The 27,745-nt window shown below is 38.4% G+C and overlaps 1 protein-coding gene and 1 long non-coding RNA gene across 2 annotated transcripts in view; both read left to right on the top strand.

Annotated features, from left to right (window-relative positions):
- Positions 1-20,457, top strand: part of LOC147178952 (cryptochrome-1-like) — a 29,183-nt gene extending 8,726 nt beyond the window's left edge. Inside the window, exons 3-15 of the mRNA XM_086067797.1 lie at positions 630-738; positions 986-1,128; positions 1,689-1,873; positions 4,180-4,268; positions 5,123-5,263; positions 6,029-6,340; positions 9,702-9,853; positions 10,780-10,982; positions 11,887-12,090; positions 14,432-14,548; positions 15,991-16,071; positions 16,298-16,419; positions 18,163-20,457. Coding sequence (XP_085923923.1) covers positions 630-738; positions 986-1,128; positions 1,689-1,873; positions 4,180-4,268; positions 5,123-5,263; positions 6,029-6,340; positions 9,702-9,853; positions 10,780-10,982; positions 11,887-12,090; positions 14,432-14,548; positions 15,991-16,071; positions 16,298-16,419; positions 18,163-18,171 — 1,867 coding nt within the window. The 3' untranslated portion in view covers positions 18,172-20,457. The remainder of the gene's footprint in view (positions 1-629; positions 739-985; positions 1,129-1,688; positions 1,874-4,179; positions 4,269-5,122; positions 5,264-6,028; positions 6,341-9,701; positions 9,854-10,779; positions 10,983-11,886; positions 12,091-14,431; positions 14,549-15,990; positions 16,072-16,297; positions 16,420-18,162) is intronic.
- A 3,424-nt stretch (positions 20,458-23,881) lies between these two features.
- Positions 23,882-27,745, top strand: LOC147178951 (uncharacterized). The gene is made up of 3 exons (XR_015094179.1): positions 23,882-24,168; positions 26,194-26,342; positions 26,896-27,745. It is a non-coding gene; the product is annotated as an uncharacterized LOC147178951 (long non-coding RNA).

Here is a 27,745-nt window from a genome sequence, read left to right as displayed (position 1 = left end):
CAAGTGCGCCTTATAGTCCATAAATTACTGTAATATTTTCTCTTTTACTGCAAATCAATATCGGCTTGAAATATCGGTTGTCGGCCTCCTTGACTACTAATAATTGGTATTGGTCTCGGCCCTGATAAAACCATACCGGTCTATCACTAATCGCTGAAGACCAAATGATAATTATGTGAGCATTAATCATAGTAGTCCTCTACCAAGGTGGTCAAATCTTATGCCGTGTTTGCAGCTACCATGTGTATAGCTACAGTAATTGTTCATTCACAATTCCCAAAACTGGGTTCAGAGGTTGAACCTGCAGCTTATAATATGCCCTTTTTTTTCTTTCCATCTTTTTTTTTTTTTACACAAAAGAAACATACTTTAACAAAATCAAATCATCAAAACGCCAGCACAAATTTCACCATCTTACAGAAAGTGAAGTTAAGTCATGAAAGAAAGCTATAACCACCAAACTCAACTCAAGCCAAGTGGTGGAGTTAGATGTCTGGCGCAGAGTGGCCTAAAGCTGATTTTGGTTCTGTCAAAGATTTTTCCTGTTGCAAGGGACTTTGTTCTAGGCAAGTGTTTGATTGTATGTTGGGATTAAGTTCAACCCATTTAATTTTCTCCTTGTCCACCAGGTTTCTTCTCCAGTGTTTAGAGGATCTGGATGCCAACCTTCGAAAACTCAACTCCCGCCTTTTCGTCGTAAGGGGCCAACCAGCCAATGTGTTCCCGCGGCTTTTTAAGGTCAGCTTCTGCTATAAATGTCTCTCTTGGAGTCTTTGATTTCATTTGAAGCCCTGTAAGCATTGATGTGTGTGTGTGTGTGTGTGTGTGTGTGTGTGTGTGTGTGTGTGTGTGTGTGTGTGTGTGTGTGTGTGTGTGTGTGTGTGTGTGTGTGTGTGTGTGTGTGTGTGTGTGTGTGTGTGTGTGTGTGTGTGTGTGTGTGTGTGTGTGTGTGTGTGTGTGTGTGTGTGTGTTGTGTCTGCAACAGGAGTGGAAGATCTCTCGGTTGACCTTTGAGTACGACTCTGAGCCTTTTGGAAAGGAGAGAGATGCTGCCATCAAAAAGCTGGCTATGGAGGCAGGAGTGGAGGTCATCGTCAAGACCTCACACACTCTGTATGACCTGGACAAGTATGTTGTAAACCTGACACTTCTTGACTGTCATTCCAAACCTCATTATTATTATTATTAACTTGACATTTGTCAACCTTTGCCATTGGAAACAGTGTGTGCCCTCTTTTGTTGTGAGGGGTACAGCTTAACACTTAAGGGCTCTATTTTTTATGACGAGCCCAAGTCAGGCGTGGCAAGCTGACTAAATTTGCGCGCAGGTGGCTTAGACCAAGTGTTAATTGGAGTGTTGGTAACAGGCACAGTTAAAAAAGGCCAGTTCATGATTTGATGAGTTCTTTGATTCATCGCCAACCAAAGTGGCTCATCACATTCCCTTTAAAAGTGGGCGTACTGATAGTCTGGAAGAGCTGATTTTAAACTTCTTCTTGTGCATCTTACCATTCTTGATTATAATATACCTGTTCATGTGAAACTAGTTGGAAACGATACAAAAAACATGTCAGTGACTACATTTATGGTGACGTCTGCTTTTTGCCCCACCGCGGTCAGCATGCATGTTGTCAAGCCATGTTGAACTGCGCTGAATGATGGTCTCTAACTCTTCCCTTACCCACCAGGATCATAGAACTGAACAGTGGCCAACCACCTCTTACCTACAAGCGTTTCCAGACGCTGATCAGTCGCCTGGATCCTCCTGAGATGCCTGTTGAGACACTGTCAGACAGCCTGATGGCCAACTGCATCACCCCCATCATGGAGAACCATGGAGACAAGTATGGGGTTCCGTCCCTGGAGGAACTTGGTGAGAACAACAGCACAAAGAAACACCTGTTGTCACTTGTTCAGTTGTATAGTTTTCTTTTTTTTATTGGAAAAAATAATTGCAGTTCGCTATAAGTAAAAAAAAGAAGAAAAAAAAAAAGAAAAGAATGTGATAGGGATGGGCAACTAATTGAAATGAATGAATCATGATTTTGATTTTGGTTTATCGTGATCTTAAAAACATAATTGAAGAAAATAATTCAATCATTTTGTAGTGATTTAGCAAAAACGTATTTTAATGCACACCTAGGTATGTTTTTTGTTGTTTTGTTTTTAGCATTAACTGTTTTATTTAAGTCCTTAAACACGCCTTTAAAACAGTGCAAACACATTTAAACCCGAAATGTATTGAGCGAGCAAAAGCAGGGAATAACAACAATATTGTACAAACAGTATTAGAAGAAAATCTACAATAACTGCTTAAATAACACTAACAAAATCCGCATTACAGCAGGACCATGAAATGTGACGCGCGATATAGCGGGGGATTACTGTACTCTTTATAAGCCACAACCTGCAGTGCCATTTATGATGTTGGACATTGAGATGAAATACAGTGGAGCTTCAGAAACTGTACACAATACATAAGATATATATATATTTTTTCAGATTTTGAATCCATTTTCCAAATTACAAAGGATTGAAATGGAATGGCTCTTTTACCATTATCAAAACTTTCAATTGAATGTGTACCTAATGTTTTAAGTGACATTTTTACGGAAGAGGATTAGTGCTAGTGAAGAGAGAGAAAATAAGATCAGAATTCTGACTTTAAAGTGAGAATTCTGACTTTATTCTCACAATTCTGACTTTAAAGTGAGAATGCTGAGAATTAAGTCACTTTAAAGTGAGAATTGCGTCAGTTCTCACTTTAAGAAGAGATAGAGAAATCACAAAACATTGAAAGTCAGCTGGGTTGGGCTCCATCTCACCTGTGACCCTGAGCAGGATTAGCAGTAGAAAATGGCTGGATGTTCTTTTGTGGTAGCTAAACACCGTTGTGGAATTAAGTCCATCTGTCAGGCCACATTTTGGTATTTAAAGACGCTGCTGGTCTAAATCTGACTATTGGATTAATTGTGTAGCAGCTCATCTTCCTCTGAGCTTCCATCCAGATGTCTGCTTTCCATTCACACATGGTTTGGCTCAATTGAGAGCACAGACTTGCTGCAGCCGTCTGTTGCTTCCACCTGGGCCAGTCTTTCACTCTTGATGTCAGGTGTCAGTAAAGCATATTTAGAGGTCAGGCTGTTGTCTCTTAAAATAGCCTTGAACATAGTCATGCTGTTAGCCTCTGTAAAACCACATTCACTCTTGGCAGCCATCTGCTGCTTCCACCTGGACAAGGTGCAAACTGTGCACCCACGTGCCGATACGAGTATCATCATGTGGGATTGTGTATATTTATATGCACACCACCTGTTAATAGTTTGGACAAACATTTTAATGATATTGAATAAGAAACCGTGTCCAAACCTTTGAGTGCAATTACTTGCATTGACGAGGTGTATATCCATTTTGTACGTTTATGCTGCAGTCCAGTTGGCAGATGTCCAATCTGATTTTTATCCACAATTTGAAGAGGTTTCATTCTGAAGTGAGGTTGTCCCCATTCCATGTATTTTCTTTTCTTTCACTTTAGAAGTGTACGTCTTGAGAGAACAAATTTGGAATTGTCACTTAATATAAATCGTGCCAATGGCTGAATTTATTCTGTGTTGCTTTTGCAACATTACTAATTTGTCTGAGAAACATAACACACAGAGAATTACATGTGTATTTAAATCGGCCAAATGTTGCCTTAAGAACGGCCCCTGCTAGCTTAATGCTAACATGATGTAAAATGACTTTAACATGCTAACAGTTAGCATGGATAGGCACAGTTCTACAAACCTCAAAGCAAAAATCAAACAAATGTTGGAAAAACTCACAAAGGAAGATAATATAACAGTACTCACAGGCAGATGTGCATTATCCTCTATGAAGAATTACTAATATTACAGCAACTGAGTCACTTACATTAGAGTAGTAGTTTGTCAATTGTCGTTTGTGTTTGCATGACGATATGTATACAGTTGTGCTTGGACGTTTACATAGCCTAGGGTTATGTAAACATATGAGCATGATCGCATTGTGAGAAAAGTACTTTATTGATAACCTATCATGGATGTTATATCTCAAATTGTGCTGTGTTACAACTTAAAAGTTCCACTGTTTTAAATTGTATACAATGTGCCTTTTTACTAGGTATTACATTGCTGGATTAATTGTTATTCGTGTATTCAGGCTTTGACACCGAGGGCCTGCCAACAGCTGTGTGGCCAGGAGGAGAGACGGAGGCTCTGACCAGAATAGAGCGCCATTTAGAAAGAAAGGTGAGGGTTGTCTTTATTTATTATTATTATTATTATTATTATTATTATTGTTATTGTTGTTGTATTTGTGAAGAGACAAACTTCCCTGAGTATCCACAAAGACTTTCAGCAGTGCATTCCAGAAAACTGGGAAGTAGGACTTCTGTGTTCAAGGCAAATGTACAAAAACTTGTCTGAGAAAAATAAAACATGTATAATCTAATATTGTGTTTGAAAAAAATCCCAATGTGTGTCAACTATACATGGATTTTCCCCATTCACAGTCCGACCCGGTCCATATCCGCCACTAATAGCGCAAGTTCACTGTACATCGTTTTGTCCCGATTTGGACTTCTCCAATTCAGAAGTTTTTAATTTGGTACAATCCTTTTTCTGGAATGACGTGTCATGCCATGTCCACAAACACACACGGGTATTTATTTAAAATAAATAAATTTTAAAAATAGGAAGAAAAAAAAATGTGCTCTTATTTTTTGGGCAACAGTAAAATAATTGATACTTTGTATGGATTTTGCATTGAGTGCAACATTTCGGACCTGAACCAATTTTTTTGATTTTCTTTCTTTTTGTAGCTGTTGTGGTTTTAACTCAAACACAACTCAACTCATTCCATTGCTGTTAATGTGCCTTTTCCTAAAATACCTTCCTAAAGTGGCATTGAGCTATTGTGTTACAATGCCATCTGGCTTTGATATGCTTTTTGACGTGGAGATTTGTTTTCAAACCCTAAGGTGGGGAAACAAAGTTTGTTTTTAAGAAAAAAATACCCATGCATATGTGGACATAGCCTTACCGTTGGTTGCTGTGGGATGCTGTGCACCTCACCTCCCCTGGTTTCCTTGTGCACCTTCCAGGCATGGGTGGCAAACTTTGAGCGTCCGAGGATGAACGCCAACTCGCTGCTGGCCAGCCCAACAGGCCTCAGCCCCTACCTGCGCTTCGGCTGCCTCTCCTGTCGCCTTTTCTACTTCAAGCTCACGGACCTGTACCGCAAGGTGGGCAGTCATCACAGAGATCAGGATTGTTGTTTTCGATTACTGAGCATGAACCATCTAGATTGTAAATAGTAAAGGGGACATGGATGGTTGGCGGTGGAATTCAGTGATCTGGGGATTTCTATGAGTGATAAGTGGAATAATTAAACAATCAATATTGCCCGGTCTAATGCCTATAATGAGTGTAACATTTTGTGTTGTCCTCAATGAAGCAGGAAGTTGCCTGCACACTGGCTAACAACCAAATGGACGACTTAATTGTTTTTACGTTTTAAAACAAGCAGTGGTAAACTTATTTGACACCTGGATGACAGTTAGTAATCTTATGCTGACATTTAGTGTATAATTTTGTTGTGGGAGTTCTCTTGATCTCATCCTTTTGTCTGTTATTAACTCATTCATTGCCATTGACGGCTATAGACATCAAAAATTCATTTGAACTATTTCTACTAATTTTCCACTTTTTCCACTTTTTTTAAGAGTATGAAAACCCCCCAAAAATTGTATTGTACATTTAGAACAGATATAAAATTTGTGATTAATCGTGAGTTAAGTTAGTTAGGTAACTCACGATTAATCAAAAATTTGATATCTGTTCTAAATGTACAATAAAACAAATTGAGGTTTTCACACTCTTGTTAACAAAAGTGAAAAAAATGTTTAACTAATAGAAATAGTCTATAGCCGTCAATGGCAGTGAATGTGTTAATGTCCTACTTATTAAATTCTACTTATTAAACTTTGCTTCCAATATTTTCTTCTCAGGTGAAAAAGAACAGTTCCCCTCCTCTCTCGCTTTACGGACAGTTACTGTGGCGAGAGTTCTTCTACACAGCGGCGACCAACAACCCGCGCTTTGACAAGATGGAGGGGAACCCCATCTGTGTCCGCATCCCCTGGGACAAAAATCCTGAGGCGCTCGCCAAGTGGGCTGAGGCCAAGACAGGATTCCCCTGGATAGATGCCATCATGACTCAACTGAGGCAGGAGGGCTGGATCCATCACCTGGCTCGCCATGCTGTGGCATGCTTCCTCACCAGAGGGGACTTGTGGATAAGCTGGGAGGAAGGGATGAAGGTAAGATATAATTGGATGTTAGCCACTACTACTAACAATTGGACCTGTAGGCTTTTTATGAGGTGGTAACAATTTTTACAATGAAAGCAGAATTTGACCCGTCTTAGGGCTCTATATTCGTAGACGACACACATTTGACGCAACTAGATTTTTATGCAAGCCTCGTCGTCTTATTTACCAAAGGCGTTTCCTGGAGCACCTGATAATTTGGTGGCTGAAAGTCAACCGGGCCTTGTGCATCGAATCCTCTGAATCATTGTATAAATCAATTCATTGAATGCATTGCAGTATTATTATCATCTTCATTATATTGTTAAAATCACCCCCCCTGGCCATTGCACATGAGTTTAGGGCAGTGGTTCTCAACCTTTTTTCAGTGATGTACCCCATGTGAAATATTTTTTCAGCCAAGTACCCCCTAACCAGCGCAAAGCATTTTTTATTGAAGAAGAAAAAAAAACTAAAACCGAATGATGGTGCCATCATTGTCTGATTTATTATTAAACGTTGGAGCTCTATTTGTATTCATGTGGTCTCTTCAACTATTTGGGGGAAAAAAAGAAGAAAAAAAAGAATAAATAAATGATTTAATTATAAATTAAGATTTGTTCACATACAGATTATTATCAACATTAAGTGACATATTTTAGGATCATAGTAAAGTTCTGTTCTCAAAAAGGAATAATTCACTTAATTTTAAATAAAGTTTTCAAGTGATTGACAAGTGATTCTAGGTGGCACATGACAAGTTGGGTCAAACCATTCTGGTATGGGGGAAATGCTGGAATTCACACTGAAATTCAATTGCCTACTGAATATAAAATTCATGTTATGAACTTATTTTATTTTTTTACAAACATTTACATATACTTTTTAAATATATCCTATCACAGTTTTTTAAGATCTTAGAAAAGATTTATATTAAAAGGTTGAATGATTTTCTAACTAAACACAAAATACTTTTATATTTTAAATTAAAAAAACGGACTACTTCATTTGCCCTGATCGATTTGGTTGAACAGATTGCAAATGCTACTGAAAGGAATGAATATTCAGTCGGAATTTTCTTGGATCTGCAAAAAGCTTTTGACACTATTGATTATAAATTGCTCTTGTTAAAATTGCATAGGTATGGTATTAGAGGACTGGCCTATGAAGTAGTTATTTAGAAGAACGGTAACTGTTTGTTTATATTAACAACACAAATTCAAAGATGCTTAATGTCACTTGTGTTCCACAAGGATCAGTTCTTGGAACTTAACTCTTTTTTTTTTTTTTGTATATTAATAATTTACATTTGGTTACCACTTCGTTGAAGGGTGTTTAATTTGCTGATGACACAACGTTGTTGTTTTTTAAGTCGGGATCACCTGAGACAACTCCTGGATATAGTTGAAAATGAATTACAAATTGTTAAGAAATGGATGCAAACAAATTATCACTTCATACATACTGGGAAAACAAAATGCATCATTTTTGGAAATCGGGCATCAAATGAACACAGAAAGATTAAAATGAATGAGGTTGAAATTGATACTGTGACCGAAATTAAATTTCTAGGGGTAATAATCAATAGTAAATTATCTTGGAAATCTCATATAAACTATGTCAAAATGAAAATTTCAAACTCTATTGCTCTTTCTTTTATACAAGGCACAACATTTTATTAACCAAAACTCCCTGAAAATATGATATTATTCACTCGTAGTTCCATATCTGACTTACTGTATTGAGGTTTGGAGAAACACTTACAAAACAAATACAAATGCTATTTTCTTGTTGCAAAAGCAAGCAATACGAATTATTAGTCAAAAAACGTTTAGAGAACCAACCAGTCTACTTTTTATTCAGTTAAATATACAAACATTTTATGACAGTAAGTCGTAACACACTCCAAATTATGTTTAAATTGACAGTTACCACAAAGTATCCAGACGTTGTTTAAAGTCAGAGACAAAGAATATAATCTCAGAGGATCCATACTATTTAAAAAAAAATAAAAAATACGTACAAATGTTAAAAGTGTGTCAGTAAAAGGTGTCAATCTGTGGAACAACTGTTGTGAAAGTATCAAAACCTGTAGGTCATTAAGTATGATGAAAAAATTTTGTAAGTATGGTATGATAATGAACTATACTATGGAAAGATAGATCATAGATGTATTTAGCAGCGTAATGAAGTTGATGTGTGTTGAATGTTTGGTATTCTTTTCCATTGTTCATGATTTCATTTTTCTATTGGATGATCTGTGTTCTAAACCGCATCATTGTACTCTGTATTGTTTTACTGCTGTTAGAATGACCAGGGCAGATGGTCATCCTCTGAGCCCGGTCTGCCTGCGGTTTCTTCCTACAATTGAAAATGAAGTAGGGAGTTTTTCCTTAACACTGTTGCCATTGTGCTTGCTCACAGGGTACGTGCAAGGTTAGACCTTGCCGCGGAGCGCCTTGTGGCGACTTGTTTTGATTTGGTGCGATATAAAATGTACAATTATTTAATTATTGATTATTTCTTATTTTGAAAAGCTTTTGCTTCTGCCTAAACCCTTTTGGTTATATATTTATGTATGGAAGTTTGGAGGTTTGTTTTGCTTTTGACCATGTTGAATTTTTCATTTGTCAATGAACCGAATAAATATATTTTAAAATCTCATGTACCCCCTGGAGTGCCCCCATTTGAAAACCACTGGTTTAGGGGGTGCACACGGACACGAACGATGAGGGTGGAAGGTGGTCTTACATGATCTGCCTGCGGTGAATTACTTGCAGTTCTTGATAAACAGCGTGCTTCGACCTCCTGCCCTATGTCCTCCCCTATGTCATGGACTGTGCACCTCTTGCGCGCCAATTTTAACGGGAGGAGCCGCTTTGATTGCCGATGTATCAAGTCTGCAGCGTTCACCAAAACCAAAACCCAGTCCAGCCCGCCCCTGCGCGCATCTAAACTGCACCTTATGCTTGACTTGCACTGGGCATGGCAAATAGAGTCCTTTAAGTTCATGCTCACTATATTATTTTGCTTTGTTTCTAAATCTGTAACAAACAATGCTTAACCAGTGGGTGAAGTCAATTTAGTCCCAACCAGTTTGCTGCATGTGTCAAAAACTGTACAAAAACCAGAGTTAAATTGAAGATGACATAATTAACATAAATTGCATTGTCAGGAGTGTATATCAGGAGCGTATATAAATTCAACACAGAGTAATATTTAGTGAATGAAGCGAAGTGTTCTTAATTTACAGACATGGAAAGCTAATTTCTTTATTTTCTCTTGAGCAAGGCACTTCAGGTGTTTCCAGCTAACTTGTCATTATTGTATGCAGTTGAGTCAGTCCTGCTCACTTAGGTTTGTGGTGCTACAGGTCTTCGAGGAGCTGCTTCTTGACGCCGACTGGAGTGTGAACGCGGGCAGTTGGATGTGGCTATCCTGTAGTTCCTTCTTCCAGCAATTTTTCCACTGCTACTGTCCTGTGGGCTTTGGCCGGCGCACAGACCCCAATGGTGACTTCATCAGGTGGGTCCCTCTCCTGGCACAGGCCGTTGATATCAGCAATTATTCAAGAATAGAGTTCCACATCTTAATTTATCCTCAAGACAGATTCTTTCATGTTAGCTTGCTAAACAGCTTCATGTGTATTTCTGGGTTGCAAGTGATTTTTTTTTTCAAGCAGGTTCTTTGTCAGCACTCTCCATAAGTTATTTGTGACTACAAACTGAAATTAACAGATGCATAACTACATTGGATTGATAAATTAACTACAGTAACGAGAATGATTATTAGAATCACTAGATTAAAAAAAAAATCCTTATCAGGCGTCTTCAAAGCTTGCTGATTAGCTGATCATTTGAATCACCCGTGTTAGAGGATGGAGACATCTAAAACACGCAGGACAGCGGCTCTCGAGGACCAGGGTTGCCTATCCCTGTTTAAGACAATCACACTGTCATTGATGTTTAAAATCCGTTTCATTTACAAATGGATTAAAAAACAAAAATTACAGTATCACAACATTGAAAATTTAGGGAGAGTCTTGGTTGGGGGTTCCTGAAAAGGTCAAAGAGGAAGGGCTTTTGACCTGGGCCTGTAACAGATTACTGTATATATGCTGCTTAACATCGGTGGTTTCCAACCATCGGTCAGAGGCCCGAGACAGAGGGAGGGAGGAAGGAAGGAAGGCAGGTGTTTTTGTTTTGTATTGTTTTTTGCTTGTACGTCAGCCACCTAGCGCATTTATTATTTTCCAAAGGGAAATGGCAATATATGATTGTGAATGACGATATCGTGGTGACCAGTTGTGACCATATTATTTACTCGATCGGACGCCGCGGAAATGTATTTCCTGGTATCATTCCCACATACTGTATACACACGTGCATGTGTGTAAGCATCTACATCCTGTTGACACACTGTTGAAATCTAATGTCTCCCTGTGCTTTCAGACGTTACTTACCTGTCCTCCGAGCTTTCCCTGCTAAGTTCATATATGACCCGTGGAATGCACCCGAGTCAGTGCAAGTGGCCGCCAAGTGTGTCATCGGCGTCCACTACCCGAAACCAATGGTGCACCACGCCGAGGCAAGTCGGCTCAACATTGAGAGGATGAAGCAGATCTACCAGCAGCTGAGCCGATACAGAGGACTGGGTGAGAATATTTATGATTTTGAATATTGTGAGTCCATGAACTCTTTCACATTTTTTTTGCATGATCCTGCTAATTTACAGTCAATATGAGTATATGATTGTAAATATGAGAGTCTGAGACCTTTGCCAAGGGTAAACGATTCATACATTTTCTGTCGAGTATGTCTGCTTCAATTATTCACTGAGAAATCGAGACAATTTGGGAAATCCATGCAGATCCAAACCCAAATTTAATTTAGTCCCAATAGACCTTGTTGCAAACAATGGGCACTATGGTACTTCCAGGTGGTCGAGAGCAAGTGATTACCACTAATCGGAACGGAAAATTCCTAAATCTGAATTATGGTGGTACGTGTGGGTGAGGAGGATGTGATAAATAATTGTACAGAGAAGATCGCAAGACTGCCTGCTGCCAGCGAAGTAGCGACTTCTTAAAGGATGAACGGTAAAACCAAAACTTTCATCAGGGCATTGCACTGGTTGTCTTTGAATCATTTTAGCAAAAACATGATGGCTAACCTGCTAGCTAATGCCACCTCTATAGTGCACTACCCATTTCATTGTCAAGACCAACAGAAAAGTCAATTAGCAACTGACGCTGAATGATAATGTTAACTCATTCAATGCCAGTCATTTACACTACTGACAACCCTAGAGCACCACTGATCTTTGAGAATTTGTAATTTTTCAACCCACAGAATATTGTGTTCTCTGATAATTTTTATATTGAATCAGCCAAAAGTTACCATGATCCGTTCTTTATTGATTTGTAAGTTTTAAGAAATTCAACCGCCCAAAATCTGGAGTCAAAGATTATATCGGTCTGCACTTTTGCCTCAGCACTGTGCTAATCATTGATAACCACTCTGATCATTCAATTCTAAATATTTGTATGTGTCTTTCAGGCCTGCTAGCATCCGTTCCATCCACCAACGGCAACGGAAATGGAGGAATGATGGCCTACTCTCCTGGAGAACAACAGCCGGGGACCAACAACAACAACAGCAGCAACAACAACAACAACAGCAGCAACAACAACAGCAACAGCAACAACAACAACAGCAGCAGCAACAACAACAACAACGGCAGCAACAACAACGCTCACCACAGTAAGTGCACAGACACTGTGTTGACACCGCCCATATGAAAAAAGCCTATATGATTTATATATGCCAAGCATCATATATTCCTTAAATAAATTGAGTACAATTATCCTTATAAGGACTGTATATGTCATATAAAAATTCTGTGCAATTATGGCCCCTTTCATACCAAAAATAACCCATACATCAAATATGGGATTTTCAAACTCTTATGTGAATATTATAAGTTCTGCATATGTTTTATATATGAAATCTAAAATGTTTTATATATAATACAAGTAACTATTTAACAAAATGTATATATGAATTTTATCGGAATGTATAAAACTTTATATAGTAAATCACATGGCAACCAGTTTAGGGTGGACCCCGCCTACTGCCCGAAGCCAGCTGGGATAGGCTCCAGCACCACCGCGACCCTTGTGAGGACAAGCGCTTAAGAAAACGGATGGATAGTAAATCACTTACATTTAATATCTACAAACCCAATTCCCAAAAAGTTGGGCCACTATACAAACTGAATGCAATAATGTGGAAGTGCCAATTTGTTTTTATTTTATTCAGAATAGAACAAAGAGAACAGGTCAAAATTTAAAGTGAGAAAATGTATCATTTTAAGGGAAAACTATGTTGGTTTTAAATTCCATGGTGTCAACAAATCTCCCAAAAGTTGGGACAAGGCCATTTTCACCACTGTGAGGCATTCCCTCTTCTTACAACAGCCTGCAAACGTCTGGGGATCGAGGAGACACGTTTCTCAAGTTTAGAAATAGAAATGCTGTCCCATTCTTGTCAAACACGCGTCTCTTTGGGCTTTCTTTGTTGCACCTTCCCCTTTATGATGCGCCAAATGTGCTTTAGAAGTGAAAGAAGTGGACTGCAGGCTGGTTATTTCAATACCCGCATCCTTTCCTAGATTTTGGCACCATGAAATTTACAATCAACATATTTTTCCCTTGAAATTATACATTTTCTCAGTTTAAACTTTTGACCTGTCATCTATGTTCTATTCTAAAAAAAATATTGAAATTTGGCACTTGCATTTAGTTTTTATTCACAATTTGTATAGTGTCCCAACTTTTGGGGGAATTGGGTTTGTAATTCTAGTCAATTATTTCTAAGTAATTTAGGCCATTTATATATGTTTTTAATATGTCAGTAACACTCTTAAAAGATTGCCATGACAGGGATTCGATCGAGAGTAACTTGATCCAAAGTGTGAGAACCTAACCACTGAGCTATCCTGCCACATTGTATGTTGGCTGTTGTAAAGGCATAAGTCTGTCATTAAGTTTTTCTAATACACGGACTGGGAAGGACCATCTGCTTGACTTCACACTACTAATAATTACTGAAATGTTTACCCAAACTTTAACAGTCCAGTTTTTGCAGGGAAGTCTCTTCTGAGAGTGTAAATGACTTCATGTGGCCAAATTACTTTTGTTCAAATATCAATGTTTCCTGTGACAAGCAAGGAGAAAGAAAAGAGAAGTGCCCGTGCGAAGGCGGAGCTTAATTACAATCTCTGCAGTTTTAATATGTAACTGCTACCATTTAACACTGAAAATAATAAAATTACACTTTGTTAAAATCAACTCCCAAAAATGTAACCCTGAAATTGTAACTCTTTCTGTGTAACTGCTTCAAATTCTTTACAAGGATTTAATACTATTACTCATATGTACTGTATATTATATTATTACTGTTTCATCGCTTAAACATTAAAAATAATTACTTAAGTGTTTTTCACAGGACAGCGACGATATGTGCTTTTAATGGAATACACAGTTATGTAAAAACAATTATTTAAGACATTTAATAGTCCACAACAATATTTTGACATAATATTGTTTCAAATAAATATCTATGTTGTTGCATTGTAATAAGTGTGAGAATAAGAAAGTGTGTTTTTAAGGTTAGTAAAACCAAAATACATGTAATTCATAAAGGCATTTCGTGAATATTTAACTTTTGATTGTATTTATCTTGATTTATCAAAGAGCAAATATAGTTACCAAAATACAAAATATCAAAACTCTTACGTAAATATACTTAAAAACAAATGTGCTCATAGGATGTCACCATTCACCACTAGTTGGCATTTATGATGGCATGCCATATTGAATTTGCACAAGAAAACATGTATGAACATTAGTAGCATAATTATATGGCAAACATGATATATAAATTGTATGCATTTTGTATATGGGTGTTTTGCGGCATATAGGATCCACATGTAATTCTGTTAGAACAGATAAAATTCATATGCAATTTGTAGAAAACTTTTTCATATGGGCGTTTCCTGGACGTCAACCCGCTTCAATCTTCCTCTTCACTGCTATTCTAGTTCCTGGAGTGTCAGGCGGCTCTGTCGCTAAGGGCAATGGCAGCGGGAGCATCCTCCTCAACTTTCACAGCAAGGAACAGTCGGGGCAGCGACTACAGCCAATGGTGCCGCAGCACGGTGGGTCGACACTACAGAGTTGGACGACTTTGTTTCCCAGCCCGACACTTCCCAGTAATTGTCGAGTCATAAACATTATTGGTAGTATAAAAATTTGATTGGAAGCATTTCTGAATGGGTTATGTAGTTCCTTAGTGTACCGAAATTAATAATAATAAACAAAAAGTCCTAAACAAAAAACAGGTTTCAAAACTCAAAATTTGACCTCAGCACTAGTGTACAATAGTGCAAACAAACACAAAAAACGTTACTGATATTATACATTTTTAACTCTGTACATTTCTCCTGGCTGACGTAAGTGTGTGCTTTCTGTGCAGCTGTTATATTATTTTCCATGGAGTTCTGGTGTTTTGCTGTTCTACATTTCGGGTTAGCTTAGCAGTTAGCAGTGATTCGCCATCTTTTCCTGTTCTGTTTTCTTGCTTGGTGAGTTGGCTAATTAGCTACTTCTTGTCCTCCTTTCACGATAACGATTCTTGTCAGAAGCGTAGCTTATTTGCCACCATAGAGGTGAGGATTAGTGATTTAGAGGAGCAGTTTCCAACAATATAAGGACAGTGGTTAGCTGTGCTAGCTAGCCAGCCAGCCGCAGCTCCTGCCTAGTGCAGCGCAAGTTAGTTTAGGATGAGAGACGATTCCACATAGACGCACATATGGCTGGCAGCTCCTGTGGCTCTGTAAGCAGATGCGCTTAAATTCGTTTTCACATCTACACCCAGGCAGATACAAAGTCAACAAGCGTTACCGTGATTGTTAAGTAGAGTCCAAATGTATACTGCAAACACTCAGATATATCAGCGATGCATTTATCAACTTTACCTATTTGTCAATGAAGGTGGGGAAATTTTATTTATAAGACAAGTTAATTGTCAAATAAATTAGGTTCTGCTTAGCGCCAAGTAAAATATTGAGCAACGGGAGAGAGACTTTCCACAAAGCATGCGTTTTGAAGTGTAAGTAGTCTTTATATAAGAAATAAAGAAAAAAAAGAAGAAAAAAATAAAAATTTGAAGTGTAAGTAGTAGGGATAGACCGATTATCGACATATATCGGTATTGGCCTCTTTTTTTTTTTTATCTGATGGCCGATAATTCGGGATGTAATGATAACGGCAATATTGTGATATCGCGATATTAAAACCGCCACAGTATATCATCGTCGTCATGTCATAATATTAAAAGCAGCACATCTGTTAAAAAAAGACGGGTTGATTTCCATTTTTGCAGTTCTAGCACACTCTGGTGGCTAATTTTCTAGTGCAATTTAATTTTCACAAAGCATGTTTTGGCCCTTCTATGTTTAAAATCCACGCTAATGGTCAGATGTGGAGGAACTCAATGTGTGCTTGCATTAGCAAGTAAGTCTCCTTGGCTAGTAATAATTGGTATCGGTATCGTCCCTGAAAAAACTAGTAAGTAGTAAGCTTTGATGTTGTCTTGCAGGTTACCATGCTGTGCCAGAAAACAACACAGTGGTCACCAATAGCCGACCGTATCATGAGTTTGCTGTGCCTCAGCACCCAGGTAGGATGTTGGTACATACTGAAGGAAATCAACATTGACTATAATGGTGACTGATAAAAGTATTTTTACTGGTAAAAGTATTATCACTTGTACTCTTCTGTGGTGGTAAAATTCCAAAACATTTGGTCACATTATGATTTGATATTCCAAAAGAATTTAAGATCACTTTTACTTTCTCCTTTTCATCTTCTCTGTTCCCTTTCCCTCCCCAATTTTTTATCTTCAGCACTTTCTCACATCAGAGGTGGCATCACAGGAAAACGCGGACGGGAGATGGAACGTGAGGGTTCGTGGGAGGAAGACCCGTCGTCCTGCTCAGGACACAAGATGCAGAGGCAGAGTGCACAGGTCAGTTGGGAGAGTGCAGGCCATTTGTCACGTGTGACATCTATGATTCAAATCAGAATACCTAAATGGAAGTTTCATCCTTAACTTTCCAGCTGCTCCACAAATTCTTATTGTGGAACCAATTCAACAAAGTGTCCTAAGATTTTACACAAACAACAAGTGGCAACCTGATAAGATGGCAGTTGAGATACAGCATATGTGTACGAACAATGTTCAGTGGGTTTTAACTCATTCACTGCCATTGGCGGCTATAGACGTCAAAAATCAATTTGAACTATTTCTATTAGTTTAACATTTTTACTCCACTTTTGTTAACAAGAAACCTAGACTTTTTTTAATTGTACATTTAGAACAGATATAAAATTTGTGATTAATCGTGAGTTAACTAGTGAAGTCATGCAACTAATTACGATTAAAAATTATAATCGCCTGACGCTCCTAGTTTTTAATCATCTTTTCTTTCTTTTTTGGAATCGCGTCAGGCGATGACATTTTTTAATTGTAATTAATTGCATGACTTCAATAGTTTTTAAATTAAAATTTTTACATCTGTTCTAAATGTACACTATTTATTTTCTAGGTTTTGATACTCTTAACAAAAGTGTGTGTGGGGGGGGGTGGATGTTAAACTAGTAGAAATAGTTTAAATGAATTTTTGACGTCTATATCCGTCAATGGCAGTGAATGAGTTAACATGTTGCATGTTGTACAGTTAAATTAGAGCTGGGTGATTAATCTTTTTTGTATTGATTTGTGAGTTTATTTTTCCTTTTAACAGCTTCCATAGTTCAAAGCATTAACAACACTGCAAACAAAGAGGATCTACTTTACAAAAGCAGTCAGTATTTACAACATGGCGCTATCTTTAACACTCTTAACAAAACAGCAAGATGACGATTTAAACAACCCATTACAAAAAAACAACAACACCTTGATAGGTGTTTCTATTGTAGCATTTAAGTTTAAGTATTTGTAAGGGGCGGAGGTTGTTGCTGTGCCAACAATTATTTATAGCCAGGCCGCCACGCGTGGCGGTGGGGGACTTCTATGCAAAAGTGCTGTTGCTGTGCTCACATTGACAGATCCAAAACACTATCTATGGAAAACAGTGGTGGTGTTCACTCGTGTTTTCCATGAGAAGAAGAAAAGGGGACTCGCCGGAGTCGCCAATTTTTAGTTCTAAAATTTTTACATTTCACATACAATGCTTATATGTACGGGTTGTTAGTGAAGATGTTTCTGCGAGGTAAATCGAATGCCTAAAACATTGGAAGGAACCACATTAGTGCAAATCTGGATAAATGTGCACATTTGTATAACACTTTGTATTATATCTGATTATTATCACACCTAACAAGGTATAATTTCAACAGATAGCTACAATTTTTGATTACATGAATCCTCACCCGCATTTTTCTTCAGGATACATTTGTACACATTATATTCTGTAAAACTGGAACGAAACATGAAATGGAACAATATGCCACTTGTATAAGATGTATTACGTATACATTGGCGTTACTTGGCTGACACTGCACTGTGGTAAGCTAGTATAAATTGAGAAATAGAATAGGGTGGAAGAAATAAATAGAAAAAGAAAAACTTTGGAATATTTATCAAGTTAACAAAATTCAAATTCAAATGTGGAAATGAGCTATTTTTGCCTGTTGCATTGCAGTTGAAGATTTTCTAAGGCTATGTTTAATCTTATCATTTTTGCTTGTCCTGCTTTGTGTTCTGCAGACCACCTAAAAGGATGCATCGCACGAGGTCCTCCGTACCGCACACATTCTCAGTCGGAAACTCCCAGGGTGAACACGGAGGTGAAAATGTGATTCAAGGCTCAGATTTACCAAGGGAGTCCGGTGACCTCTGACCTTAGTAGCTTACAGACCTGCCAAAAAGCCTCAACAAACAAGTTGCACCTATTTATTTGTAATAGAACTAAAGCCAAAAAAAAAAACTAGAATATGTGCCCATGAAAATCTTCATTTGTGGGAGCACCGAGTAATCGTTTTTGCGTCCGCTTGTCAATATTTATTTATAGAAAAGAGCTTTTCATGCATATTTCACACTCAGAACATAATTCCTCCTGGTTGCATCGAGCACATGTGTCAAACTTAAGGCCAAATTGTCTCCACTTTTAATAACATGAAGGTTTTGCAAACATTTTTCTTTTTATAACCAATCCCTCTTTTAAAATAATTTGGAAAAAAAAGAGTCAAACATTGTTTTAGTGGCTTCTGATTCCAAAAGTAGTTATCTGTTATGTATATATATATGACTGTATGAGGCGATCATACATTTATATGGGTTCAGTCACAAAAGCCCTCCGAGGGAAACCATAACTACGATGTGGCCCATGACTAAAATGAGTTTGACACCCCTGCGGGTTTTAAGGTGATGAAATGCTTATAGAGACAATTACATTTGGAATCATCGCAGTTTAATTATGTTTTCATAATAATGTATTGTGTTGGCAGCTAAAAGCAACATTGGGTTACGAATGGCAACACACAGTTTCCATTGGTGACCTTGAAAAGCTGCTTACAATGTGTTTGTGTAGTTTAGCTAGTCGGATCAGATATAAAAAAAAAAAAAAAAAAAAAAAGAGAGAGACATGCCGGCTATTGATAGACAACACTGTATATCAGACCTGGGCAAAATACAGCTCAGGGGGCCGACCCGGCCTTTGTATCTGATTGGCCCTTACAGAGACCATGAAGTCTAAATACAATGTAAAATATGTGATGCTTTTATTTTGAAAATTGTGCTATTATTTTATGTATCTATGTGGATGTTACAAATGAGGTAGCGAGCCGAGCAAGAGCTACGACTCGGTTGCAATGTTGCCAACTTAGCGACATTTTCACTATATTTAGTGACTTTAAACCATTTTTCCCAAAAATAATATTGAAATGACAATACAAATCGACAGTTTCAGATACTCAATTGGGTATATTAGAAGTCATCACTGTATCATTATTCATCACTGTCCATAAGATTATACTTCCCATGGGAGTCCTGACTAGAAGATGTCTAAATACATTAAAAATAATACAGACAAAGTACCTCAAACCAAATTTTTGGAACCCTTAAAAAAAAAAAAAAAAAACGTCATGAACTTTTGCCAACTCCCGGTGATGTCATTTTCAAGTGAGCATGTGCATTTTGTTGATCTTTGCCGTGTCACATTTCCACCTCAGTGGTTCCCCTGCCGTTGCTAAAACGTTCTGAAGACCAGCGACACTTGAGCCTGTGCAACATTTTCGACGACACGAAATGCTTCGCAGTCCACCACTCGCTAAGATCTTTTCAAGGACACGAGGGTCATCTCCAAGGCCCCATTTTTTTCCTACTGTTTCATATAAAACAACCACAAAAAAAAGAAAGAAAAAGAAAGACAATTTGTGTTTGAAGCTAACATTCCAGTCCAACCAACAAGTCCAACCACCCCCGATGAAAGGATGTCAACAAGGCGACTTTGTGACAATTGGCGTCCTGAGTGTGTTGCAAACTGTTGGAATGGTGTCTGAATTCAACTAATAACCATCACAAACATGGCTGACATTGGGTACCTGGACGGTCTGCGAATACATCGGAAAGTCCGCTGCTGTGCTTCGGAATCAAACCCGAGAATGTACGCGTTTGTCCTTGTAGGATGCAAACGAATGTTTATACTGCACAAAACGTACTTCATGGTCATTTAGCGGGATGTTTCAACAGGTCTGCTTAGAGCCCCAATCTGCAGTCAGGTAGGGGGAGGGGGGGGGGGGCTGTACATTGGATTCATATGCCAGTGCCTACAATAATATTTATGTGCACTACCAGTTTTGTTTGTTTCACAGTTCAGATTGAGTGTGTCTGTAACAATACTCCAGAAGCTGGAACGTGGTGACGTGCAATTCTTCCGCCGATGCCATCGATCGACTGTGTCTGTAAACTGGCGCTTGTTGTCTGTCCTGCCTCGTGATGTACAAGGCCTTGTTTGTGATTGATTGCCATCATGATAGCAAATAAAAAATGGTTTCAACTTGACATTTGAATTATTCAGGAACGTTTGCGCCATATCATGACAAACTGCTCCATTGTTTTGTTTTTTTTACTGAGGTGCATTCTTCGGGTTATGAATTCAGCAATTAGCCAATTTTTTCCCCCCAACATCCCGGGACATTTGGTGCACACCCTCTACACACGCTCGCCATATTGTTTGTTTATTGGTTTGAAAGAATAGGGTTTTTGTTACACAGGAATATTAGTAACATATATAAATAAAATACATAAACACAACGTTGAAGGACTTGTCATTTCACAAATGTGTCGATAAACTACCTGTCTTTGCCCTCAGTTGTTTTAAGTTGGACGTAGACACTGCAGGAACGTATTTTTAAAACACACATCGGTTATTAGTATCCAAGACACGATGGGTAGTTTTCACTCGCATGATGAGCAATTTGAACGTAAGCTGGACTTGAAATAGAAAGACTTGTCGACCATCTTGCATTTATTTTCATGTATATCCTAATCAGTTAAAAACAGCTTCGGTATGCATTTTCCAATCTCATCTTAAATGTGCTAAAATGAGGGCTGAAAAGTATGGAGAAGCTTTGAATACGGTGGCCAAGGCACAAGATGATAACGTGTCCGTTTTGGACTACGATCAGACCCGACCCCTGCACAATTCAAAATGCTCTCACCGCCTAACTGTGTACAACTGTGAAGACAAGCGGAACTACAGTCAAATGGAGACCTCTTAACCTAATGACCTAGAATAGTTGACAGCTTTGCTTACTTTATCTAACATTAGCATTAAGGCTAGATAGCGGTTAGCATGGTGGAAGCAGCTGCCATTCTGGTAAGTTAGTCAAAAAATTCTAGATTTCTGTTGTGCATTTAATATATATCAAGGCAGGCAACAATGGACCGATATCCAACATTAAGAATATATATTTTATCAGTCGCTCTCACTCAGTAGCCGACTGAACTCAAATGTAAACATTGAAAATAGTGCAGGTGGCAGCACATTTTGGATCTGGGCCTTCAGTGGGGACTTGAGTGACCTAAGCCGCCACCCCTTAATACCACCACCATTATTGATGTAATTTTATACTATAATAGACTACGTGCAATTTATGTAGAAATTGCATGGGAATGCTGATAGCTGAATGCTAATAGCTTAATGCTAAGCTGAATGCTTATAAAGTAAATTGAAAGATAAATTACGTGAAAATTACAAAGTATTAATTGTCGTTGAAAGGAAAATGAATAAAAAGAACACTTGAAACCGGGAGGCGGGAATTTTTTAAGTTGAAATTTATATGGAAAAGAGTCTGAAAGAAGCCTCCATTCATTTAGATGGTAAAGTTGAAATTTGAACGGTGTAAATCTGAAGTATTATGTGGGAGTTGTTTCACGGCAAAAAGTTGTGGCGATAAAAAAATCACAATAACATATATGTGGGAATGCTTTAGCATTACGGAGAGAGGCATTTGGCATATGTGGGATGAATACAATTATTACTAAAGCAAGAAACAGTTCACCATTCATAATATCATTTGGAAAGAAAAAGAATCACAATTGATATTCAGCTAATAACATGACAAAAACATGAAAACTAAATAAAATATATAGCACTAAGCACAAATCCTTGAAACTAGCCAGCTAGCAATGGTGTTGGCTGACCTATGCTCCATTTTTTCTGCCTTGAAAATGAATTTTTAGTTCTATCCGACATTTGTACTGCTCTGTCACCCTTTAGATCAGGGGTCAACAACTCCAGTCCTCAAGGGCCCCAATCCAGCAGATTGTTCCCTCCTCAAATCCACCTGATTCATATGATCTGTCTTCGGGCATGCTCTGCAAAGCCTGATAATGATCCTGATTGTTTGAATCAGGTGTCATGGAGGAGGAAAATACCTGAAACATGCTGGATAGGGGCCCTCAATGACCAGAGTTGGTGACCCCTGATTTAAATCAACCAATACGAGGACACAAATTTGCCAACGTCACAATAAGCTTTCGCTAAGACCAAGAGAGGTGACTCTGTAGCCAATTAGTATTTAAAAAAAAAACAGCCATAGCTAGTTATGTGTATGTGTCATGGGTCACCACTTATGGCATTGAAGGCCCCGGGCAGATTACATTGTCATGGTAACACATAGAAACTGAATTTTGATTGGACAAGAACAAATCAAACACACACTGCTGGAAGCTGGGCAGCCAAGACATTTCAATACACAAAATATATCGGGAATAATAATGACGAATGTTGAGATTAAAGACAAACATTGTTGCCCCTGTAAAACATTTTTCTTTCAAGTCTGGCGGCGGCAACATTTTTAAAGTCAAGTCTGCTTGTTCTAATTTTGGAGAAAGAACCCCAATGTTTTTGAACATCATCTACTTTTTAAGTTGCTCAAAGGTGGTTATGTCACGTCTTTGCTCATTGCACCTCAGCGGGTCACAGCTTGGACTTCCCGTTTTTCACATGTTGTAAATTCCTGAGGGAAGACCGGTGACTCCCTCATTATTACCTGGAATCTCTGACACACTCTGTCACACACACACACACACACACACACACCAGCACATACACATGGAAATCAGGCCTCTACGAGTCTGCGCTGTTTGCCTCCAAACAAGAGTGTTGCTAGGTCTGACTCACAGCAAACGCCTGAATCCTGAAAGAGATAAAGCACATTAACTTAAAAGACGCATTCTACTATATAAATGTTGCATGGCTAATGAGCTGTGTCATTAACTCATTCACTGCCATTGACGGCTATAGACAGTCAAAAAATCCTTTGAACTATTTCTATTAGTTTAACATTTTTTTCTACTTTTGTTAACAAGAGTATGAAAACCTAGTTGTTGTTGTTTTTTTTAAATACAGATATAAAATGTGTGATTAATCGTGAATTAACTATTGAAGTCATGCGATTAATTACGATTAAAAAATGTAATCGCCTGACGCGACTTAAAGATTATTAAAAATTCAGGGCGTCAGGCGAATTTTTAATCGTAATTAATCGCATGACTTGACTAGTTAACTCACAATTAATCACAAATTTTATATCTGTTCTAAATGTACAATAAAAAAGTATAGGTTTTCATACTCTTGTTAACAAGAGTAGAAAAAAATTTAAACTAATAGAAATAGTTCTAATGAATTTTTAACATCTATAGCGGTCAATGGCAGTGAATGAGTTAAAATGTAGCAAATTCAATAACACCAAAACAGAACATTTGGTTCATATATTTCATATTTTGGTTCTTCTGGAGGTACAGCAATACTTAATTATCGTTAGTATTATAAACGTAAGATGCAGTTTCAGTTAATTTTCATTTTTTTCTGAAGCATATTACTTTTTATTTGATTTCCTTTACAAAAATGTTTTTTCAATTTTAGTTTTAGTCTTCATTAAAGGTACAGCGTGTGTATTATAATAGAATGCAACAATTTTGAGGCGCACGCACTACGTGTCTCAGAGAGACCACACTTGGCAAGCCTACCACCAATTAGCAATTATTATTTGGATTGAGCGAGCGAGCGACCACCCCAGCGAGAGATATTGAGTTGGCTGGGTGAGTGATTAGCCCGGCAAGCAGAAGTTAGCCAGAGCGGCTAACATGAACGGTTAGCGGGAGAAGCTAGTAAACGCTAGCGAGAACAAAGCAGAGGGATACAGGCGGCGGAAGCCTGAATCATGGGACGCAACGACAACCACATGTAGGCCCCAGCTGTGGAAGGTAAATGGCGCTCGACCCGTTGGGTCCATTGCTAGTTGCAAGCACCACCAGGGCTAAATGAGTTAGCAAAGTTCTTCTCCTTCGGGTATCCGTACCAGAAAGATGGCAGAGAAACACGTCAGCCTCCTGTAATTAGTGATAATGACCTGTGATTATATTAAAAAATGTACGTTGATGTGATCAAATCAATAGTGGGTTTTTCAAAAGAGTGATCTAACCTAAGACCAGCATGAACTATTTGAAAATAAAATCAGAACAAAGCCTAGTATCATAAAATGTAACATTGTTTCTCATTCATCCACCCATTCTCTACAGTGGTTGCCCTCATTAGCGTCATGCGTAAGTGCACACTGCTTGCCTGTCAATCAACCATTATCCTACCATTAGCCAATACACCCTCATAAGTATAGACAATTTCTTGGATGAACCTAACACGCTTGGTGAGAGAAAACCGTTGCAAACATAGGGAACAAGCTTACGTCACACAGCAGGGCCTGGACCCAGAGCCCCAGAACTGTGAGGTAGACATACGATCCTCTGTTCTACCAATGTGTTCCTGTATGTGAATTAAACATAATTTGTAAAGATTTATTGATCCAGAGGTATCTACAAATTACCTAGCGCAAGCTAGGCATGCATGATTAAGTATGTTGAGAATCCAACATACCTAGCAGTAGCCGAAGTGTAATATCTAATAGGACCCCAACTCGCTCGAGCATCTTGATTACGTGTACCTACATAATCAGTAATCATTTTTATCTTCTTATTAAGTTGCTGTTTTCAATCATGCTTTGGATTGTGGAACCATAACCCACCCGCCTGTGGTCAGTTCTCCATGCAAATGCAATGTCGGCGTCACGGGGATGGAAGGGTATATATAAAGAAAAGCATCTGCCTGGTCATACAGCCATTCAATGTTTGTAGGTCTAATCGGTTCTAATCTTTTAAGAATCAACTATTCTGACATCAACATGACTGCCAGCACAACTATGGTGAGTACAGAGCCTTTTTTGTTTTGTTTGTACGAGCTTTTCCTTTGGCTTCGAGAAACAATGCTAAACATCTAGCTAGGGTTTCAGTTATCCTTATGTTCTTATGTTGTTTGAGTCATTGACGTTTTGGGTGAAATTTCGAGGTGAAAGGTACTATTGCAAGGCTTCAAGCGGCCACTGCGCTTAGAAGTTTACAGAGTGTTATCAGTAGGTTGCAACAGAGAGACTACAAGAGTCACATAATGGCCTAGTAATTGAAATGGGTCAAACGACTGTTGTGGATTTTGCCTTTCACATCCTTGTTCGAGAACAATAAGTTTTGCAAAAAAACAACAACAACTGTAACATTAAACAGTTGCATATGTGCAAAGTTTAAAAAGTTAAAAGTTTACAGACTGTTAAGTTAAATTCACTTGTAAAGGTTATTTGCTTTTTAGGTTTGCCCTGACCTGAACATTCCTAACTTTTTGTGGCTAGTGTATTTTGGGTTCAAAACCCTTAACAAATTTGCAAGGGGTACTTACATATTTAGAAAATATGCTTCACAAATTGTTCTTAGTGGTACACCGACAAGAAATAATGCGGAAGGACATCTTGCATACTCGGGCCGTTGCATGGAGATATAGGCAAATATTGTTAGCTAGCAAACATTATCTGCTAGCCGACACAGTGCGGAGTAAGGTGACTGATTTGGTTTTAGTCAAAGCTGCCATTGCAAACGCTTTATTAACCCTAACCCTGAAATTATAGAAAACAACCTTGACCATCACCTCAGCTGTGTACTGTCTGTAGTGCTATTTGAATGTGTTGTGCCTCAAATGGATCCCGCAACGCACAGAGAAAACAAATAGCACAGGTCCAGTTTTTGTTTGTTCAAAAAACTAAAAATAACATGTCAGCTCCACCCCAGTGTTGTGGTTTTGCAAAAATTTGAATGCTAATACTCAGTTAGCTTTTATGCTACATATTAACTCTCAAGGGATTCTACTGATGATGCGACTCTTGTGCTTTTTATTTATGTTTTCTTTACTAGGGTTTCCAGCTGTTACTGGTCGTACTGGGGACGGTGTGCAGCACACCTGTGTGTCCAAACAAGTGCACGTCGACACAAAAACTTCAGCACACGCACTTCCGACATGTGTCAGATTTGGGAGGCTCTTCAGTTGCTCCCTGGGAACTGACGTGAGTTGGAGTTCTTGTTACTGACACCAGACAAAAAGTTCACTCAAGGAGCTAATCCTAGAACTCAAATCAAGGGCCTAGAAGATTCTCTGGGCCTTTTATGCCATTCAGTTCAGTTATCTTATTGTATATTATAACATAAATACAATCCTTCAACAAAGTTTCCAGGAAATTGGTCATGTACTTTCATTCTGGATGTACTGTATATGAAAAGGGCCCAAAACCAGTTTGATCATTTATCACTAATGTGATGGGCATCTCTTTGAATCGAACGAGTGAGCCATTTTGGGCATTCGCCAAGGCACTCACTAAGGAATTTGACCGAATGAGCCCCAATCATAAGCAGGTGTTCTCGACAGACACAGATGATGCTAAATTGTCAAGCTTTTGTTGACTTCCACTTAAAGGTTTTATCTTGAAAAAGGGGCCTGTTAAAAATAATATTCCTTAACCACCTTATTCCTGTTAGTGTTTTAGGTGGTTTAATTATAAATTCGGGGATCTAAAAACCCCAGTGTCGTTGGTGTCTTCATAAAGTTCCATTTCATTGCAGGTGGGATTCTACTGAAGGTAGGGAGCCTGAGAACATCGAGCATGCTGTCTGCAAGAACTGCACTGTGGCGCATATGGTCGCCAAGCCCATCTACATCCAGATTTTGGTCTACAAAAGAATCCGCAACAAGCCGAAAGACATCTGGTGCAAGTGTCCTTACGAGCTGGCTGTGGGATGCACTTGTGTTACCACGCAAAAGGAATGACCTTCACATGGGGGACAAGAGCTGCTGTTCTCCTTACTGCACTCTAGTAGGACTTTTCCACATCCCGTTTTCCACCAAGCATTGTGGTCCGACTCACTTTGGTACGGTTTGCATTTCTCTGTGTTGTGATTGTAGAGGGTTCCAAAATATCCCACTGTTAATCATTCTTACGCAGTAGTATGGTACGATTCGCTTGTCTCCATCGAATCGTCAATGGGGAATTGTTCGCGTAGAATGGGAAGAAAAAGTGCACACTTAACTAAATATACAGGTAGTGCATTACAGCGGAGAGGGGAATGTTTCTGTCAGGTGTTTACAGACATCAGATGTTTACGGAGTTAGCGAGTTGCTATAAAGCCACGCTATGTTTGCAGCTGCTGCATCTTCATTCTCCAAGATTGCAAAATGTACAACTTGGTCGAAATGTGACTTACATAACATAGCAGTTATGGTTTTCAACGGTTCTCCATATAGGGAGGAAGATTATAGTTACTATTTTTTATTTATTTATTTATTAATATTTAAGTCAGTTGATTCATTTCAAGACTTATAAAGGTGAAATGAATTTATTGGTTTTGGAGAATACTCCAAGTTAGAATCCCCCATGCTGGCTTCTAAAAATTTAAAGGGGTTTCTGTTGGTGGA

This window comes from Leptonotus elevatus, chromosome 2 (assembly GCF_054856555.1).
Source record: "Leptonotus elevatus isolate MCC_2025b chromosome 2, RoL_Lele_1.0, whole genome shotgun sequence".
Taxonomy (NCBI): Eukaryota; Metazoa; Chordata; class Actinopteri; order Syngnathiformes; family Syngnathidae; genus Leptonotus; species Leptonotus elevatus.
This window is presented reverse-complemented; position numbering and strand designations above follow the sequence as displayed.